At 39.0% G+C, this 21,568-nt stretch overlaps 1 protein-coding gene across 1 annotated transcript; it reads left to right on the top strand.

Moving 5' to 3' along the window:
• Positions 1-18: 18 nt before the first annotated feature.
• COPE (coat protein complex I subunit epsilon) lies at positions 19-10,919 on the top strand. Its single transcript, XM_075207480.1, has 10 exons — positions 19-183; positions 382-444; positions 542-642; positions 1,773-1,925; positions 2,842-2,895; positions 3,657-3,738; positions 4,308-4,463; positions 7,290-7,358; positions 9,712-9,786; positions 10,601-10,919. Exons 1-10 carry the CDS (start codon positions 85-87, stop codon positions 10,646-10,648), a joined length of 900 nt encoding a protein of 299 aa, XP_075063581.1. The 5' UTR covers positions 19-84; the 3' UTR covers positions 10,649-10,919.
• Positions 10,920-21,568: the final 10,649 nt, after the last annotated feature.

The raw sequence follows: 21,568 nt of genomic DNA, 5'->3' as shown, positions 1-21,568 counted from the left end.
GAGCTCTGGGCTGTCTCCGTGCAGGCGATGTACGGAGGGCGGAAGTGGCGGTGACACAGCCTGGGTGACGTGTCCGGTTCAGAGATGGCTGCTCAGAGTGAAGTGGACGAACTGTTTGATGTAAAGAACTGGTTTTACATCGGCAGCTACCAGCAGAGCATTAACGAAGCTCAGAAAGTAAAGGTGAGGTGGCTGCAGCAGAGGTGGCCTGTGCAGGGTTGTTGGCTAGGCAATGGGATTCCTCACAAACCGGTGTACTGCTGTGTCTTATCATGTCCTCTCTCCTCTCTCTCATCAATGTGCTGTTCCAATGATTATATGGCTCTTCAAACTTATTGTAGGTTGTACATAGATGTTGAATTGTCTTGTTGTCTTCTTTAGCCTTCAAGCCCAGAAAAAGAGGTGGAAAGAGATGTATTTCTGTACAGAGCATATATAGCACAGGTAAATATATTTATCTATGTTTTAATTCCCATTCATCAGCCTTTGTTAGGTTTGTTAAAACATTTATAACTGATGCACTTTCTCTTTCTGGAAATAGAGGAAGTATGGAGTAGTTCTGGATGAAATTCGCCCTACTGCTAATGCTGAGCTGCAGGCTGTCCGTATGTTTGCAGAATACCTGTCCAATGAAAACCGCAGGTGTGTTTCTGGCTCTCATATGTGATCTTTCGAAGCTTGTTATGCTCCTATTTTGGTTTGATGGGATGGTTTCCTTTTTGTAACTAAAGCCAGGATCATAAGCTAGTAAACATAATAGTTTTAGTTTCTTAAACTATTGTTTCAATGACATTTCCACTTTTCTTTTGTGGATAAAAAAAATTACAAATACTAATGAAAAATTATACACAGGTTGAATCAATTTGTAGAAGGTATATTAACCATAAAGTGCAATAATTATTATTAAATCTTAGAAGTCAGTTGACAAATCTAGGAGTCTACAGGATATTTTTAGGAGCCAGTGTAAATGTTATTCCATTAGCCTCAATAGAAATGACTTCCACAAGTTAGACACCAGCAGCAATCCCATTGGCTACCTGGCTTCTAAGATTTGTTTATCGCAGTCTTTAACCCTTGAATTGTGTACATTACCACATGCACCCACAATGCACAAACATGTCACTATCTCCACCTGTCACTCTAACCTTCCCCACAATAGCTTAACTATTGATATTTTAATTAATCGGAGGGTGGGAAAATTCTCTATGATAATGTCCCCAACTTACTGTGAATAAAGTTAGGTCAGTTTTTACAACAAAATGGTAATATACAGCATAAGTATGAAATATCTTATAGGAATTTAAATCCCTCTTCTATAGTGGTTTTCAATACCTCTGTTTGGGAGCATTGAATGACAAACAAGAAGGAAGGTGGTTTTGGCAGCTTCTCATCTGTAATTGAATAACTAAAAGCAACTTACTTTTAAGTTGCTTCTTGTTAGTGTCATGGTGGCATTTATGCAAGTAGAGACTCTTCTCTCCTGGTATACTGTTCTCCGCCGCTTGTCCGGATCCCAGCGTTGTGTGCTCTGTCCTTGCATGGGGAGACTAACTCAAAGGCACAGGCCTGATGGCTGCAGGTTGAGGTTTTGCTGTGACATTGGCAGCCCCACCACTGTGTTAAACTCATGTAACATAAATGGCTACTGTCAACTGAACACCAGCTATCTTCACACGCATAGCATGCCAGATATGTGCATATATGATGACATTGTTTCACTCCTGTTAATTATATGGTTCTAATATATTCATATGTTATTCCCTTGCTTGTAGGGATGCTATAGTCTCTGAGCTGGATAAGAAGATGGCTAAAAGTGTTGATGTCTCCAACACAACCTTCCTGTTGATGGCAGCCTCAATTTATTTCCATGATAGCAATACAGATGCTGCCCTGCGGACTCTTCACCAGGGAGACAGTCTGGAGTGGTATGTTGGAAGTCCTGTGTTTTATCACAAGTACACACAGCACATATGTACCTGAGTTCAACATTATCTGGCTACCAGTAGTAATGTACCATTGGAGTCTATGGCTCCAATCAATCTGCTTCCTTGACAATGTAAAATGATACATAGATATCATTTCCCTTTGTCAAGGAAGCAGATTGATGCCTCCACAAACATCCCTCGGTCCTATAATTTTTGCTGTTAATTTACAGAAAGGTACATTGAAAATAAACTTCACTAGTTATATTTTGTCTTTTTAAGAAACTCTACACTTTTAAAATGTGTAAATATAGGTTTAATTGAATACTGCAATTTATTTAACTAGAAATACTTTGTTGGATTAGACCATATTTACACTTTATTTAGCAACAGTAACATTTGGTGGTGAGACTACAGACCAACCAAAAGAACAGGAACATAACAAAATCGAAATAAACATTCTGGAAAATGATTCAGACTCCTAAGATGTTCATACTCCTTAATTGTGGTTTATCTTTGGGTTTAGACCAATACCAAAATCAGAATCTGTAAATTAAATCTCAATAAATAATTTTTAGCCTAAAACGTTATTGCAATGGTTTAAGACATGTTCTTCGAGTAAAATTAAAGTGTGAACAACTTCTCCACCAAAATGTCCAGATGATATATTCAAACATGTACCTAAATGATTACGCACTGAATATTATGAACCTGTATGTGGGTTCGTGCTCATGCATGGCTGTAAAAACCTCCCTAAGTGTCTAATTCACTAATATAGTACAGTAATATAATATGTTATGTTTAATATGCTGAGTTATCCATTACATGTTAGTTATCCCTGGAGTGCATGTAGCACAGGTGTAGAAATATTGGCATTTTAGCAGAGCATCTAAAATTTTCATCTTTTTGTCAATTACAGCATGGCAACAATAATCCAAATTTTGCTGAAAATTGACCGACTTGATTTAGCTCGGTAAGCACACATTTATTCATTTATCTGTGTTTTATGGGGTTATAGTATAAGTGGTACTGGAGACCGGGTGAGTGAATTAGTTCTCCAAGAGAAGATGTGTTCAGTGAGAAAAGCAGAGAGCCAACAACCCAGCGTTGTGGAACTCCAACAGGTAGTGGGGGTGGAGGTGAGAATGTGCCAGAGGTAGAAACGCTAAAGGAGCAGCTTGATAGGTAGTGAAACAGGAAACAACTGTGTCACAAAGGACAAAAATAAGTTTCGTGGCAGCAGAGTCAGAGGGTTGTCAATTGGATTTTTGAGAGTAGTTGCGTAAAAAGATGGGAAATAAGTAGTCAGGCAGCAAAGTTGTCAAGGAATTGAGAAACTGGACCTAGGGATTGATAAACTACAGCAACATAAAGGTGGAGAGGAGAGAATAGAGAAATTCCAACAATTTAAGTTTTGTATGTTTCAGCCAAACCAGTTGGGAGAATCTCTCAGCTCTCCTATATTTTTAGCATGGCTTAGCAAGCCTGCGGATTCACTCACTTTGTCTGTGTGGCATTTTATGCGTAAGTCTACTCGTAAACTATAGTTGACTTAATATGGCTTAAGTATTATTACAAGAAATTTGTAAAGAATGTCAATTGGAATGGCATCTCTATGTACAATATAGAATCCTTAAAAAGTGGTATGACAAAAAAAAAGTACTTCACAATCAATGTTTTTAGAAGTATGAAAATTACCTTAAAAAAATAGTTTTTATTCTGTTTCAAATTCAGCAAGGAACTGAAGAAGATGGTGGAAGTGGATGAAGATGCTACTTTAACACAGCTGGCAACAGCATGGGTTAATATTGCCATGGTAAGATTTAGACTTTGTTTGGCTTAGGGAGAAAATGGTAATGGACTCCTTTTGTGGTAAGATGATTACTCCTGAGACATTTCCCATGACGGTTAAACTGTGTGCTTGCATATTTAGTTTGACATGTACGATAACCAATGCTTGCTGCCCCTGACTTGGCACTATATTCAATAGCAGAAACCAATATTATGACTTAGTGGTTCCTCTGTGTCTGCCCTTGTTTTTATCTCCTCTCTAACCCCTAATGAAATTGAATCCTTGTCTTTACTTTTTAACTTGTGATTTATAATTAATAATATGCGTACTAATGCTCTTTAGTTCTAATCTTTCCTCTCCCAGGAATGTTACATTAACTTACCATCTAATAAAAGACTTCTTAAAAAAACAAAATAAAGAAAAAACCTCCTTGGCAAATGTTACATCTAACATAGCTAAAATTGCTGTCTGAATATACTAAGCTAGTCTAGTAGTTCATGAATATTTCAAAGACTGAGTCATTTACATTGTGTTGTATATCTTGCTACTATATCTGTGCACTCAGTTTTTTCATATGAGTTTTATTCTACCAGGGTGGAGATAAGTTACAGGATGCCTTTTACATCTTCCAAGAGATGTCTGACAAGTACTCATCCACTCTCCTGCTACTAAATGGGCAGGCAACTTGCTACATGGGACAGGGCAAGTGGGAAGATGCCGAGGGAGTCTTGCAGGAAGCTTTGGATAAGGTAGAGGTCCCTCTTTCACTTATTTAACTGTGTCTATTTATTATTATTTGTCTTTTGAATGTACCTGTTTGTCAGAATCTTTTTTACTGAGTTTCATATGTGCTTATCTAAATTCAATTGTGGGACACTGAGACCAAGGGGGATATACACTTCGTTACCACTTTATTAGGTATCTATACACCTGCTCATTAATGCATATATCTAATCAGCCAGTCATGTTGCAACAACTCAATGCATAAGAGTTGACGTGGTCAAGAGGTTCAGTTGTTGTTCAGACCAAACATGAGATGGGGAAATGTGATCAAGTGACTTTGACCATGGAATGATTGTTGGTGGCAGAAGGGGGGTTGGAGTATCTCAGAAGCCTTTGATTTCCTGGGATTTCCACACACAAGAGTCTCCTTGGGGTAAATGTATGAACCTCCGATTTCTGCAAGTCGCCAGAAATCAGCGACTTTGCAGTGAAAATGTAAAACGGCAATGGCTTGTAAAGGCAAAATTGCCTTTACAAGCCATCGCCGCTTTAAATTTTCACTGGTTTTCGGGGAGCAGGGATTGTACTCAGGGAGGCCTAGGTCAGAATTAGGGAAGCTCAGTGAGCACATCAGAGATGCGTCTGAATTTTTTCGGTTACACAGCTTGGGTGTCTGTCTTATTGGGGTTAGAATTTCATCTTTGGGGTCTTCTGCTATCCAAACTATCTGACTCATTACTTTGCAGGTGAATTCATGGTTTAAATAGGCTTTTTTTTTTTTTTCCCTTTAAAAAGATCATGAGCCAGGCGTCGACCGGAAAGTTTCATTCCTGACGGTAAATTTTTCTAGGGTTGTTAGTAGAAGGCTTCAGGTGTCAATAAACGGTCCTCTACCAATGGCCGATATCCTAGTTGTTATAGCCCACCCAGTGGCTATGGTGGGAGCTATCAGGATCAGTGGTACTATATTATTTTAGATTCCTGGGCGAGGGGCATCATGGATCTGGGATATATCTTTGATTTCTCAATAAGCTACCCAGCCATAACTTCACTACTGGATTTCTGATGGACCAAATAAAATGCTAAGCCCTGCATGTGGTCATTCTGACTGTACTTACTGTTGGGGTAATCACCCCAGTGCCAGCAGGTCCGAGGAGGCCTGAACCAAAAAACCTACCGGTATTTTTGGTTCAGAAACCGAGGTCCCCAGTGTTGGATTGTTATATATCAGCAATCCAATCTGGTTCCTATACAGAGGTTGGTCTTTCAGGGTCTGTTGTGGTGTCCAATATTTGCTATCAGAGAGAGTTTCTTTCAGGAGACACAGATTGATATGTCTATTGGAATGCAGATAGATGTTTGCCTTGTTCTCTATTAAGGGCATGAAAAGATGGTCTCAATCTTTGATACCTTCCAGCTTGCATGGTATAATTCAAGAGCATTCCTGATTGAGCTTATTTCAAAATGGGATAACAGATTTCCAAGGATGCATTGCTCGCTACTCTGGTGGTTGAAGATTGACATATTTAACAGGTCCTTTCCCTTTGCCATAGGCCATGGAACAATTGTGATGACAGAAACCGGTCATCAGAACTGTGTGTGTGTGTGTGTGGGGTAGTTCTTCATCTCTGGTTTTGAGTCTCAGAAGGACAAGCTACCAATGTCCTGGAACTAAGGGCAGATTTAGCACTCTAGTTTAGGGATGACTTCTTGTGGGGAAAACCCATGTGTTCAGTCAGAATAGTCACCTCGGTGGCTTTATCAGGGAGATGAAGATCACCAGGATCCTGTGCAGGACAGATAAAAATGTTCCGACATTATCGGCAGTGATATTTTCAGGGGTGGAAAACTGGGAGGCAGATTATCTCAGGCATGTTGGGTGTTGGAACTGGATGCTTTGTCGTGGAAATCTCCATATCTCATGTTTCATGAAGATTTTTTTTTTATTCATACAAAATTATCCGATGTTATTGCTAGATGTGGTCGTGGCATTAAGGGTATGAGTCAGACGAACAATTGAGTGTAGGAAGACTGATAATCTTCTGGTCCTTTTATGATACCTTAAAGAGGTTTGTCAGCGCCAGAACCTTACTTCACTGAATTACTTCTGTGATTCATTACGCTTATATTGGTGCAGGGAATCCTTCACAATGTGAAGGCGAATTCCTCAGATCAGGGAAAGTTTTGTGGTCGATGTGGAGCTTCAACTGAGCAGCTTGGTTGGGTGGCCACATGGTCCTTCCTTTATACATTCACACCAGTTCTGGGTGGCATGTACTGCCGCACCACAACTCTGTGAGCATATCCACCCAGAGGGGCAGCTTTGTGATGTTCTCATGGTCTCTCTATGCGTTTCAATAATTTTCGCTGAACTCATGAGTGGTCGCTGAGCTCCCACCCTATTTATCATTTTTTTTTTTTCTTTTTCTTTCTGATGTCCACTTTAGTTCTCCTGCTAAAGTATAACAAGGTTAAATGTAATGTTTTTAGGAGGGTGGTGGTTGTTGTTTCTCTCTCTTTAATTTCTGTCTCTCTGGTTCTGTCCTATCGGGCTTGGTTACAAAAAATAGTCCCAACAGAGAGAGGAGCTTAAATAGCTTAAAGATTCTAAGGTGCCAGTGTCCTTTGGAGGCTCTATATCCTAAATGGTCTCGGTGTCCCCCACTTGATTCAGAGAAAAAGATTTAATAGAAGTATAAAAATCCCTGTGATATCATGGGTGCAAATGCTCCTTCATATTAATGAATGTATGCAAGTGTGGTCCAGTCATTGTTGCCGAGGATTGTAACAGTGGCTTCTGAAGGTTATGTCCTTTCGGTCCAAACGCTTGACACCATTATTTTGTTTTTCAGGACAGCAGTCACCCAGAAACTCTGATTAACTTCATTGTACTGACCCAACACATCAGCAAACCCCCAGAGGTGAGAGAGGAAAATGTCTATTTTTCGGCTTATTAACATTTCTATTTATTATGACCGTTTCAAGCATTTTTATATCTTCGTTTCTACTACTTTCGTATCAACTCTATTTATTCAAAGTTCAGCAGGTAATATCAGATAAGGATGTTATCAAGACGATAACTATATAAGCATTCAAATTTAATAGTTATAAGTGTAAATAATATTTGTAGTGAATGAGGGAACATTGACATGATATTGAATTTGCAATTAAAAGATTTATAGTAGTAGGTGCTGAACATTTTTTTAATAGAAGAAAAAGAAGAAAGAGTTTAGAGTAAAGAGCGGTGTGGCGTGCCGCTAAAAAGAAATAGGTAAAGAGAAAGAAAAAAATAAGGGAGAAGAAAGGGAAGGGGTGAAGGCAGGGGTAAGGAGTAGGAACCAAGAGGGCGAGGACCAAAAGCTTAAATAATTATATTAAGAAGGGATTTTGGATATTGAAGTAGGAAGCTGTTTTTTCCGTTTCTACTACTTTTCACTTGGACGTTTTTTCCCTCACATCCAGTGCCCACTTGGCATTGGTATGCATTACTTAACTGTATTCTACTAGAGTATGATAATCTATTATGTGATGCTAGAGGTGCACAAACCCAGTCCTGAAGAGTTACCAACAGGTCATGTTTCAGGATTTCTCTCTGTAGAAATAGATGGGATAATTACTGACCCAGCTGAGTAGATTAATTTACCCGTGCAGGACTAAAGAAACCCTGAAAACATGACATGTTGGTAGCTCATTAGGACTGAGTTTAGCCACCTCTGTCATAGGCTTTATCTCCTGGCTTTCAAAAGTATCTTGCTCCTTTTAAAGCAATTTTGACTATACACAAGCACCAGACCATTAGATGCACAAACATTTTAAACATTAAAAATAAGAAAAAAATAGTTCACTCCTACACAGTGTTTATTATGTAATGTAATCCTACATGCATGTATGATATATATTCAGTCACGTATCTATTGAATATAGACATTGTACATACGTTTCATATTGCTTAAAACCTTTTGATCATTTTTAATATACATATAACACACTTTTACTTATATATTACATAACATACTTTTTGTTAATACTATCCCTCTCTCACTGTCCTCTGCTAGATGTCCTAGTATAAAGCAAATAGTGGAACTCACTGGCTCTCTGGCAATTTAGGAGGGAGAAGAGACCGTGTCAGAGCAGAGAAAGGAGGGCTGTGCTAACCAGCTGAGCACTGCAGGGAGCCACTGCACATATTGCTATGGTCCCTTTAATTTCTACAATGCATGTACTCAGCAGCTGTAAGTGATTATATTGGCATTTCCTCTCTCCTAAGTTGAAGCACCTCCACATGCTTCTCATGGAGTGCTCCTACTGCCAGCATACAGCGAGACAAGAGGACAAGGTTAGAGGACGATTACAATAGAACTACTGTGAAGCGGCTTGGTACAATCATGCAGTGAGCATCTAGGCAGCCCATAAGAAGCACACAGGTTTTGAGAGACAAATTAAGATGTAAATATCCAATTACTTGAATGAACACATGATGCTAGTAGGGGATTTCTGCTGAATCATTTTGCTTTGAGAGCAAACTTTTTTTGTAACATGTGTCAACATATAGAGATCACACTGCAAGTGTAGCTGTCCTTTTAAGTATATATGCTTATATTACCTTTATAAAATAGTAGTATCTATTATCCTCTGCATGCATTTACAGTGACAAGCTGATTTACCTAAAATCCCTAAAAATACAAGAAACCTGTATTTTCAGGCAAACCCTACAATTCTCATTTAAAGAATTTAAATTCACAATGATAAGTGAAAGAAAATGACAGATTAGATTGCGACGTATATTGCTTAGTATAATTGACAGGGCCTTACAATCTATAATGTCTTGGGGTAATGTATTTGTGCCTTACTCTCTTACTGGATATTTATTATTTTATTTTTCATTCATTATAAGCTTGGGGGAAAAATACATTTACAAATTGGGAAAACAATGTACAAAAAACAAAACCAACCACTAGGGCTCATGAAAATTCTGGATGACAACAGAACACACTGATCTTTAATGATTCTTGGATTTGTTTACAAAGTACAGAGCCTATAATCCTTATTCATGCATACTGCAATTAAAATACCAAATAAAGAGCTTTAGCGTTATATATTTATTTAGTTAAAGTTTTTGAAAACATATTTGATTTTCTAGGAAATGTTTAAAATCTATCTGTACAGTATACTTTTTTTAAAAAAAAATTTTTACATTATGCTGCGCTAGTGGTGTCAGCTCTGCATAAAAGAAACCTTTAACTGTTGTCACATTTTATCATTGTCTTACACAAGGTCACGAACCGTTATCTGTCTCAGCTGAAGGATGGACATCGAAATCACCCATTTATCAAGGAATTTCAAGCAAAGGTAATACTTGACCATACAAAGATCTCACACTTCTACTCCTCTGTTGTTCTACAGCCTACTCAATCTTTTGTATGAGTGTTGCCCACCCCTCTGTTATATTAGGGAAGCAGCTATGGCCCTGCTTCTCGCAGCCAGCTTTTGATTAATATAGACAAAAAAGTTAGATGTCAGCAGTGTAAACATGGGGCAGGAACTGTTTTTTTGTTTTGTTTTTTAGTTAGTGCTTCAGGAGCAGATGAGTCTTTGTCACAGTTTGTGTGGGGTTCTTTAGATTAAAATATTTAATTTTAGTGTTTACTGTGTCCTTTTATAGGGGTTTTCAACAAAAAGATAAAATTGAAAATGGTAAAATAATAGTACTCCCCTCTGATTGCCATGGTGGGTACAGTTAGAAGTACAAGTGGTCAGCAAAGCCTCCTCTAGTTATTTTGAGGAGAAGTTCTAACTGGCTTTATAAGTGAAGTGGCAGGTTTAAAATCTTGTACGTCACGGTACACCTCATTGCACTCTGCTTCTGCAAAGCAAACTTCAGGGGTAAAGACAGGCGCTGGGCCGACATCAGAGCACTGTTGTTGGAACTGACAGTAAGAGTGGCTACAGGTGAGTACTATTATTAGTCTACAGTGTAATGCCAACAGCTGTATTTAGGGGGGGGGGGGTTTATGTTTGTAGGAGGGAGCCTTTTAAAGCTTTTGGGGAAAAACATTGTGTATATATAAAATATAAATTCATTGTATATTTGTCGTGTATTGTTCTTTTTATGATATTGGCCATTTTTACACACTGTAGTTACATTTTCATCTCTTTCTCACAGGAGAATGAATTTGACCGCCTTGTCCTGCAGTATGCCCCCAGCTCATGAATTGGACTCTATTTCATTTATATTTTTATGCTGTGGAAATTTATACCTGCTCCAAAAAGTGTCTAGCAGAAAACCAAGATGCACAAATATAGTTAATGGGGAGAATTCCTTTACTGTAGTTCTTGTAATGACATTTAATATACTGATTATTCCCTTTGGAGACATTGAGTGCTAGACTTCTTTGAATATATTATTCATTGTAATATGCTTGCATGTTCTCCACTTGTTTTCTTTTGAAATGAACATTCCCAATAAAAAAATAATAATTTCATTCTTTGTTCTTCACCTATTTGTTTCCACAGATATGCTTAGTACAGATATTTACTAAGTGTCACATATATTCTATTATGTTGTACGTCTGCAAACAATTAGTTATTATTTACAGAAATAGTGGCACTTTTCAGAGAATCAACTACAAATCTTTTACATATTGACTTTTGAAAATGAGCTACTAAAGACATTCACAAATATATATGTAAAATTTCAAGAACCTAACTTAAGTTCTGATGTCGGTTGTCTTCGTGAGGTGAGATATTTTCCTACAGACTTCCTGTTATCAGTCCCATTAAAAACATGATAAAAGTAGCCTATTTAGCCACTTTTAGTCAAATATAGCACATTATGAGGAACAGTAGTTTACGCTCAACTGCATAACAAAGAAGCAAATTATATTTACAGTTAATTCCTTTTCCTCAAAATACTCCATGACAGACATGTTAGTCTCTTCTTGCCTTAGGTAGAGATTGGTATATAGTGAAGTTCCTCCTCTTCCCCCGTGTCTTTGAGCGATTTCCCATGCTCTTCATAAAATATATAAGCATACCGTATCGATCACCTGGAGCGTGAATATTGGACTGCATGATGTGTTTTGAGGAAAAAATAATAAATGGTAAATGTTATTAGTTTCTTTCCTCTTCAATGCTTCATGGTAGCCATTAGAATGGGATTTACCCAAACAATAATTGTAGGGAGGGCAACAATAACAAGATCAGCCATGTATTCTGCATAATCAGAAACCATTTTGTTAAGTAGCTGTGTGGAGAACGTGTCTCCCAAACTGTATGTCATCAGATTACATCATGTCCAGTAAATAATGTCTGGTGAATGTCTGAATAGATGGCCATCCAGTCACTTTGCAGAAATCCATTGACGGCAATATTTTTTTGTTAGAAAAGCTGGATTAGTCCTTATCTATGTAGATATTCAGAAGGGTTCATTGCACCACAAAGTTTGTAGTTCTCCAATTCTATGAGCAGAAGTAATTGCCACTGGGAATACCAACTTCACAGTAAGTCACCTTGTAAAGGCTCAGAGACATTAAGGTCTTCTGAAGCTAACTTGGTATCTAGCAGAACACTGAGTGCAGATACCTGTACCTTTAGTTAAGTGGGCTATACCTTTGTTAAGGGCATCCTAAAGAAAATCCAGAATTTGTACAAGAGTAGCCGTAGCTGGATCCCCTTTAGGCTCGCACCACGTGATAAACTTTTTCCAAATTTTATAATGTTTTTTTTTTCTTGGCTGTATAGAAGTGTCATTTTTAAAATAGAACTGGAAGTTTGAAATTCATTCACCTCATATGCTACGTAAGGTAGCAACTATCTGTGCTGCCATATGCTGCGGGCTGTACAGTCAATTTTCCTGAGTTTTCTATGTGGAGTTCAGTAGCCTTGAGGTTCAAGAAATCAGAGGAAAAATATAGTGTAATACTGTTTAGATAGATGTATATTTTTACTATTTTACACCTGTGGGAGAATTAATAGCACAAAGTTCCACTGTGGATACAATCTGTAGTGTCAGTGTCTGTAATACAGAGTCTTATGCTGCCAGCATAGATTTCCAGCTTGTCAACTTGTGGTTAGGAACTTACACTGTACATGGGACTCCGTTCAGAAGACAGACCAGTTTCGCGGAATAGCTTAATCAGGGGTAAATATAAATTGTGAATGATTTTGTACAGGTGTGAGTAGTTGGGGTGTAAGTGATTGTGAGTGAAAGGAAGTAGAATCGTGGTAGTTTACCTGGTAGAGCATTTGTATTCATTTCAAGAATTGACACTGATATCCCAATATCAAATGTGTAAAAGGTGGCTTTTCCTCCAAAATAATAAACAAACTTGCTATGAAATTTATCAACAAAGTTTTTTGGTAAAACGATTATTGAAAGCATGAATACTTGCTTTTACACACTGCCTTTTTATGTACCATATTTCTTCTGCTCTTCTACAAGACCCTCTTATTTCCAGACTCCTTTGGTACTGAGAGAGAGGAGTAAGCCCCCACCCCCTCCATTCCTTTTGCAGCGTTCCACGGGTAACCAAAACTGATACCCCATCCAGTACATACTTTCAGAAGTCCGGGAATACACTTTCTCAAAATCTGTGACATCATAAACATTTACATAGAAAATATTAGTAAAAGAGAGGCAGATTAGATGAAGCTGTAGGCTCCTTTGTGCCATTGGTCTTTCATGCTCTGCTCTCTAACTGTGATGGAGAAATGCCAAATATAACACCAGATTATCAACTCTTCCTCAGAAACATGACACAACACCTGTCTGCATATTATCCTTGTATTTTACAGTGACTAGTCATACGGTTACTTAATGCAATAAATACATTTTTGGAGACTTATCTATAAGCTGAAATCTGTTATTAAATATGAATCCTTACCATAGAATCATAATACCTAGAGAGGAAATTGATGATCCTACATGTCAAGGTATAATATTCTGAAGACAAATGTGGAGACATATTTTATTAAATACACAATGGGAAAGGTATAATTATATTTGTTGGTCTCTCACTTACTACCCATTACCTTCACTTAGTGTGTTGATGGCACTTACTTCAATCAGTCTTGATATAACAGCTCTGACTTAAGCTGGGTACACATCCATCAATTATCGTGCAGATCACATGATTCACAACCATTTGGTCAGATATTACATTGGTGTGTACTCTCTCATGATAATGTTTTATCGTACTAAAACACATCCGTTGATTGGGTTTTCTAAACCTAAAAATCACAATTAACGATGAAAGTGTGTACTCACTCAAGACCAGCATCTTAGGCAGATATCTGAAGAGTGTGTATAGAGGTCATTTCAACAGATGGTTGTGACAGGTGAAGATCACAGATCTGAAGCTAAATGGTCTAGGTGTGTACACATGAATCGACATGCTCATTGGGCCTTTCAGTCACTGGGGAAATTGTCATAGAAATTGAAGTAAGATTGCATAGGTGTGTACCCAGGTTTACTACTCACTTGGTCTGCCACTTGGTGACCTTTTGTCAGATGTTTTCCTACCAAGAAGAAGGCTGTGAATAAATGTGATAAATTATAATATATAATATTTTAATTCAAGTTTGGATTATCTTAACACGTGCTTTTATTATACATTTATAATTTTTAAAGAGGCCATGAAACAATTTGATTTTGTTTTTAATATGGGAGTATGTTATTTTTATGTACCCTTTAGATGTTGCTCATGAAGGTCATTGCCACAATATTTCTTAGTTCTCTTGTAAATCACACAAAGATGATCATTTAATATTTTACCTACAATCTAATGTCTTTGTCACTGACTACTAAGAATATTTATAATAATTATGGAAACAGGAATTTGTGTACTGAACTAGTATTCAAAATAATGCAGCCTGTCTGAACACTAGTAATGAGAGCTTCATGAATATTGTTCATGTACAGGAATGGGATCCCCTATCTGGAAACATGTTATCCAGTAAGTTTAGAAATTTAAAAGAAAAAAAGGATTTTTTTTGCTGCTAATGAGTGATAATAGCATGCACAAACAAGATATCGGTGAACTTGAGCACATCAAAGAAAATGTAACCCAATTCCAGTGTCCCTTAGTTAGTCTTTTCAGAGAAATCTTCTAAAGGCAAATGTTAAACAGTCCATTAATTATTTTTAATAAACTTGATCAATCAGCTCCTTTCCTTTCCTTGCTCTCTGGCAGTTTGTTCTACCAACTACCGATGGTAGTTATCAATAGTGGTTAATTCTCCGCTGGAGGTGCAGCTGAATAACACTGACATGACCAGGTGCCTTAGTCCAGTGATGGGCAACTTGATAAACTTCAGGTATTGGGCGGCCCTCTAACCTTCAAGAGGGCCACACATTACCCTTAATCTGAGTAATGAGTTAAAACAATACATTTAGTCAAAGAGACATTTTTTTTTTTAAATCTCTTTATTTTCACACTTTGTTCGATAAACAACAATACAGAACATTCCCGATGAATAAAACACTATAACGTAAAATTGGTTCCTCATTATACCTCATCTAGAAGGCTAGATACAACAAAGTGAGTTTTCCGATAAAATTGTAAAGGATAGGAGAAGGACAAGGACAAAAAGGAAAGGAAGAGGTGCAAAGGGGGAACAGAGAGGCTAAAGTAGAAGGGGGGCGGAGAGACAAAAAGGGCCAGGAATCCATGTTTACCTGTTGCCTGGAATGGGAGAGCACTGAATCATGGGGTCCATCTCTCGTGAAATTTGTGAAGGGTGTCGTTAAGGAGGGCTGTGATATACTCCATGGACAAAATGTGCCATAGTCTCTTTATCAATTCTGGTTTGGTAGGAGAGAGTGTCTTTTTCCATGCTCGGCCTATTAATAGTTTACAAGCCTGGCTAACCTGTAGTATCATACAGTCCGTTGGTTTGCTTATAGATGGGGTGGCTTTGTTGAGCAAAAATATTGCAGAGTCCTTGGGGAGATGAGCATCTGTGAGTTGGTGGAGAAGGGTCAGAGCAGTATCCCAGAATGATCGGATAATGGGACAGTCCCACCAGATGTGTGAGTACCCTGTCCGCCACAGCCTCTCCAGCACCTATCTGTCGGGGTTGAGAAAATACAGTGGAGCTTGGTTGGGGCTAGGTACCATCTCGAATACACTCTACAAGCTGTTTCTCTGACACTTGCATTAATGGATGCCTTAGCCACATGTTTCCATATTGCTGACCATCTCTTGCCATCCAGGGCCACCCCAAGGTCCCCCTCCCATGCCTCTTAGTGGGGATCCAAAAGAGGGGAGAAAGCGATTCATGACTGATATACTCCCTCTGCTCCCCAACGAGTAAATACAATGACACTCAATGGGTGATAGTTGCCAGATTTTTATAGTACGCATTTAGGAATAAAGCTACAAATCTATAGATACGAAAAGTGCAGAGTTGTTGGGAGGCCGTGTCTCTCCGAGAGATCATCAAATGTGTGTGTGGATGGGGGGGGGGGGGGGTGCAAATTCACCCATTATGTGGAGAAGCCAATCCATTTTTCTGAATTTCCAGGGTACTATCATGAAATCTACATTACCTGGAGGGAACTGTGGGTGTCTCCATATTGGGGTCAGTGATGAGAAATATGAAGCCAATTTAAAAAGAGTCCCATACAGTGCTCTCTGTGTTTGGCGGAGAAAAAGAACGCCGTGGCCTTGGATTTAGTATTATTGATCTTATAACCAGACAGCGACAACCGCCTGTAGGGTGCTAGTCCAGATAGGTTAGGAAGAGATATCCAGGGGTTGGACAATATCAAAAGCACATCATCCGCAAACATTGTTATTTTATATTGAATAGGTCCCAGGGGGATTTCAAAGATGTTTGCATTTTTCCTAATTGCAGCAGCTAATATTTCAATGCAAAGCACAAATAGTAATGGCAAGAGGGGGCAGCACTGTCTGGTGCCATTACGGAGGTGAAGAGGATCTGATACCTGGCGAGTCATCATGACCCTGGAAGTGTGGTTAGCGCAGAGTACCCTAATGGCTGTGAGGAATTTGCTCTTAAAACCAAAAGCTTCAAGACACTAATACAGGAAGGGCCTTCTCAGTGTCCAATGCTAATATTACTGATAGGGATTTTTGGACATTCATATGGTGAATAAGATTGATAACCCTAAGGGCAGGGGCGGATTGGCCATACAACCTACCAGGACTTTTCCGGTAGGCCGCTGGCCTCAGGAGGCCGCTGAATGTATTTTTTGCTTTTTAAAAAAAAAATAAAAAAAAAATTAAGAGTCACTCCCTCCCCCTCCCGAACGGGTGCTAGCGGTGGGGGTCAGTATGGTAGTGGGTAGCTGGCCGCTCCTTCGGTACCAGCCACCTTCCTTAATGTGGCCGCGGCGCGGATCCCTGTGTTTGGCTGCTTCCTCCTATCAGAGCTATAGACAGGAGTCACAAGGGACAGCACCTGTCATGTGATGCGCGTCCCATGTGACTCCTATCTATAGCACTGATAGGAGGAAGCAGCCACACATGCAGAGCGGCAGGAGAGGCTGTCTGCATCTCTCAGACATCGGATGTTACAAGGTAAGTGTAAGTGTGAGGGGGGAGGGTTGGGGCATGTAAATACAGTGTGTGATTGGGGGGGTTTTAATATATAGATATTGTGTGAGGGAAGGAGGGGTAAGTTAATATAGTGTGTGAGTGTGATGGGGGCTTTTAAAATAAATATATATATATATGTATATGATTTGTGTGAGGGGGGTTCTTAATATTAAGTGCAAGGGATGGAAGAGAAGGGGGGGTTTTAATATTAAGTACGAGGGATGGAAGGGTGGGGGAGTTCTTCAAATAGAGTGTGAGGGGGGGTTCTTAATATAATGTTTGTGGGAGGTAGGCTATTAAATTTATGGTGGTGTTTAGGTGGGGGCTAATTATTTAATGAGTAATGTTTTATTTTTGGGGTGATGGTGGGACAATTTAATTTATTGGTGGGGCCTATTAATTTAAGATGGGGTAGCTTGGGGTCTATTAATTGAATGTGGTGCTGAGTTTGGGGAGAGGATGGCTATTTAGTAAACGTATATGCTATTGATTTAATTCCGGGCATGGTTGGAGTTTTCTAGATTTCATGTACCCAATTTTTTTTCCCAAATAGGGCCTCCAACATTCCAGGATCCAGACAAGCAGCAACTGAGCTAAACACACCAGCAGCCACAGGAGGTGAAAGTGACAAGAACAGGACACACACGTATACAGGTACACACACTGGGCAGACACACTGGGTGCACATACATACTGGGCCCTGCCTACATGAGGCCACTTTCAGACTTTTTTCCAGGGCCACTTTAAGTTCCCAATCTGACCCTGCCTACGGGTATTGTCAGATGCTTAACAATAACAAATATCAGCGCTGATAAACTATGTATCTAGAATGTATCTGGTAAATGCAACAGTTGCAGCTGTGAAGGATTTGTGAGATTCTGATTAATTTGCACAATGTAGAGAAAAACACAGTGCTCAGATTAGCATTCACTCGAAGAATTAAATCCGTGAAATGGTAATAATATAATAAAACATTTATTACACAAAATATAAAATAACTATAACAATTATATGGGCAGCACGGTGGCGAAGTGGTTAGCACGTCTGTCTCACAGCACTGAGGTCATGAGTTCAAATCCCGACCATGGCCTTATCTGTGTGGAGTTTGTATGTTCTCCCCGTGTTTGCGTGGGTTTCCTCCGGGTGCTCCGGTTTCCTCCCACACTCCAAAAACATACTAGTAGGTTAATTGGCTGCTATCAAAAATTGACCCTAGTCTGTGTGTGTGTGTTAGGGAATTTAGACTGTAAGCTCCAATGGGGCAGGGACTGATGTGAATGAGTTCTCTGTACAGCGCTGCTACACAGTGGTGCTATATAAATAAATGATGATGATAACAAAACAATAATAAGCTCTGATTGTTAATTTAATGTTATAATCAGTGCACTGATATGGTACTTCTGAAATACGGATCACCGGTGATATAGAATCATACAGATCTGAACTCCAAATGCAATATACAGACTGTATTAAACAGTGTGTCTAGACCAATCTTTTAGTTCTCAAGTAAAAATTAATATAGAAATGTGTTTAGCTTGTCTCGACAAACATAATCTATATTTTCCCAATTGGTGATTGCATACATACAGTCATGTTAAAAACAGTCTAAAAGAGGATCATCAATCCTCCAATAATGCAGAAACAAAAATGGTAAAAAGGTAAGTTATTGTACTGAATTCACCAGCCTCAGTAAAATGTACCTAAGGAATGACCTCTATGATCCGTACCTTTGAGGATCTGTCAGTCCACTGACATGCGGCTGCTCTGAGCGGTGATCAGGTAGGCTCCACTCAGCGATATACACTGCTAGTTTTTAGTGTGTGGAGGAATGGAAGTAAGTCCTCAAAAAATCATCCGTGTAAGTAGCAGATCTTCTCAGTAAATAAACATGTGCACATATATCACGAGTAAAGTGAATATCCCGCTATGAGAAACAGCTCAGATATGGCCACACCACACAGTTCCGGTAACAGAATGAATCTCCAACTATGATTTAAAAAATGGATAACCGTGGTAAGTGGTCACTTGCTGAAAATCCTCAATCTTAGTCCTCAATCCTAGGATCTAGGATTGAGACTAAGATTGAAGATTTTCAGCAATTCCACTCACATTTACTGTCTTGGTATCTCCCATTTATATTTTATAATATATTTAGAGCCACTTTTCTTGGCTATGTAGGTGTGGCTGGATTCGCCTTTCCCCACCTTACACCACACGAGAAGATACAAGAGATAATCTATTGTATGAAATTCTAGTATAATGCTGCACACCTGGTATATTATTGTAAATGCAAAAAGTGTATTGATTTGTAATAAAGGCAACATATTGCCTTTATTAGGCCCTAATACCACACTCTGCATACGAATGCGAATAGAATGTCCCATCGCTATGCAACGGAACGCGGACATAGCAGAAGCAGGACAGCACCTGTCATTTTTAGAAACGGTTCCTTGTCTTCTAAAAATATGCTAAAAATGTATCTTATAAACTCATATTCAAACAAAATTTTCTTTCGTACAGGCATTGGGGCCTCAAATGGTGACGTTGTTGTTTTTCTGTGTTTGTTTTTTCTTTCTTTTTATTGTTTGTTACCATGTTATGTAATACAAAACATAACTGTTCCTCAATTAATATTTATATTTTATAGCCAATGCTATTACAATGGCAACAACATGTGTGCAGTTCTTGAAGTGAATTCATATGCTATGTAAACAAACTAAGTTCAGAGTAATGCCCATCCCTAAACTATACCTGCCCTCTGGGACATATGGAGGGTAGTTCTGTGTAGTTGTGTGCAATGATGCGCCTTGAATATTTGGGAAGATCATGATGACGCAAGCACGCTGGGTTCTGCACCACATTTCTCTGTCCGATCCGGTTTCAGGAAGACTGCCAGAGTCTCTTGGAGTCCAGGAGATCACCCACCCACTCGGAAGTCCCTAGGAGATTCCGGGAGAGTCGGTCGCCATGTGTGATTATTTTGATGTACTATTACATCTGAAAGTGATTATTGATTTTGATATATCCAGTTTAAACAGCACTTGTTATTATATCTTATTTTCTGGTTCAGTAGTCTATACAAAACTACCTGTAGATCATGCTTTTTCATTATTTACCATATTAAATGTCTATTCTTTTCCTTGTTATCATTTCCTTTCCAATGCCAGTAACATCTATGCATTTATTATTCTGCTCTATGTATGTCATATATGTCAGGCGATATGGAATCTGTAGAGCCATATAAATAAATGATACAAAAAAGGGGTTGAAAATTGTTCCCCGCTTTTGTGAAAAGGACAGATGAGTTCACCAAATACAACTGTTGGCATCATCATCGACTTTGGGTGCACTTCTGCCGCTATATCAATCCGGTGCATTCAGTGCTGTGTTGCCAAATTATTGTGCGCCTATCACCAGTGTCTAGCAGATTTCTGTTCCTGTGTACCAGACCCTCAGCGTGCCTCTGATCATGAGTATCATTTTCCAGTTGCTCTGGAGTCCATGTCATTAACCCTGTGCCTGCAGAACAAAATTTCCTCGTCTCCAGTAACCACAACAACCTGGACTTGTGTATTAGCCAAAGTTCCTGACTCTGTTTTGATTACATGGTGTACCTGTATATGTGATACCCCACTACAACCATCTTGGGCTCAGGAATTACATGCCGCCGAATGCAGTGGACCAACAGAATGACAGTTAAACATTTAAAAGAAGAGGTTAGGTATGAAACTCTTGGGGAAGAAAGCTATTCAAAAGGAGGCTGTACTGTGACAAATGAGTAAATAGAAAGAAAATATATGCAGTAAATGTCACAGCCTTTGAATTTACTGAGATAAAACCAGTTGCAAGCAGATGCTGAAGGCATAAGGACATCATTGACCTATCATCATCATCATCATCATCATCATCATCATCATCATCATTTATTTATATAGCGCCAACATATTCCGTAGCGCTTTACAATTGGGGACAAACGTAATAAACTAATAAACAAACTGGGTAAAACAGACAAAGAGGTGAGAAGGCCCTGCTCGCAAGCTTACAATCTATGGGACAATGGGAGATTGACACATGAGGTTAAGTATACATTTTGCATCTTGGCCCAGCCAGACTGCAAAGGTAGGGTGACTCATAAGCTAAATGATCCTGTCACACAACAATGTTGGTCCGGGGGTAGTTGTCTTGTGTGAAATTGTGTAACAGGCTAAAGGTAGTGAGGTTAAGATGGTGGTTGAGGAATATTATAAGCTTGTCTGAATAGGTAGGTTTTCAGAGAACGCTTGAAAGTTTGTAGACCAGAGGAGAGTCTTATTGTGCGAGGGAGAGAGTTCCATAGAGTGGGTGCAGCCCGAAAAAAGTCCTGTAACCGGGAATGGGAGCATGTAATGAGGGTGGATGAGAGACGCAGATCTTTTGCAGAACGGAGTTGCCGAGTTGGGAGATATTTTGAGACAAGAGAGGAGATGTATGTTGGTGCAGCTTTGTTGATGGCCTTGTAGGTTAGTAAAAGTATTTTATATTGGATTCGGTAGAAGACAGGCAGCCAGTGTAGAGACATACAGAGTGATTCA

This window comes from Mixophyes fleayi, chromosome 1 (assembly GCF_038048845.1).
Source record: "Mixophyes fleayi isolate aMixFle1 chromosome 1, aMixFle1.hap1, whole genome shotgun sequence".
Lineage (NCBI taxonomy): Eukaryota > Metazoa > Chordata > Amphibia > Anura > Limnodynastidae > Mixophyes > Mixophyes fleayi.
This window is presented reverse-complemented; position numbering and strand designations above follow the sequence as displayed.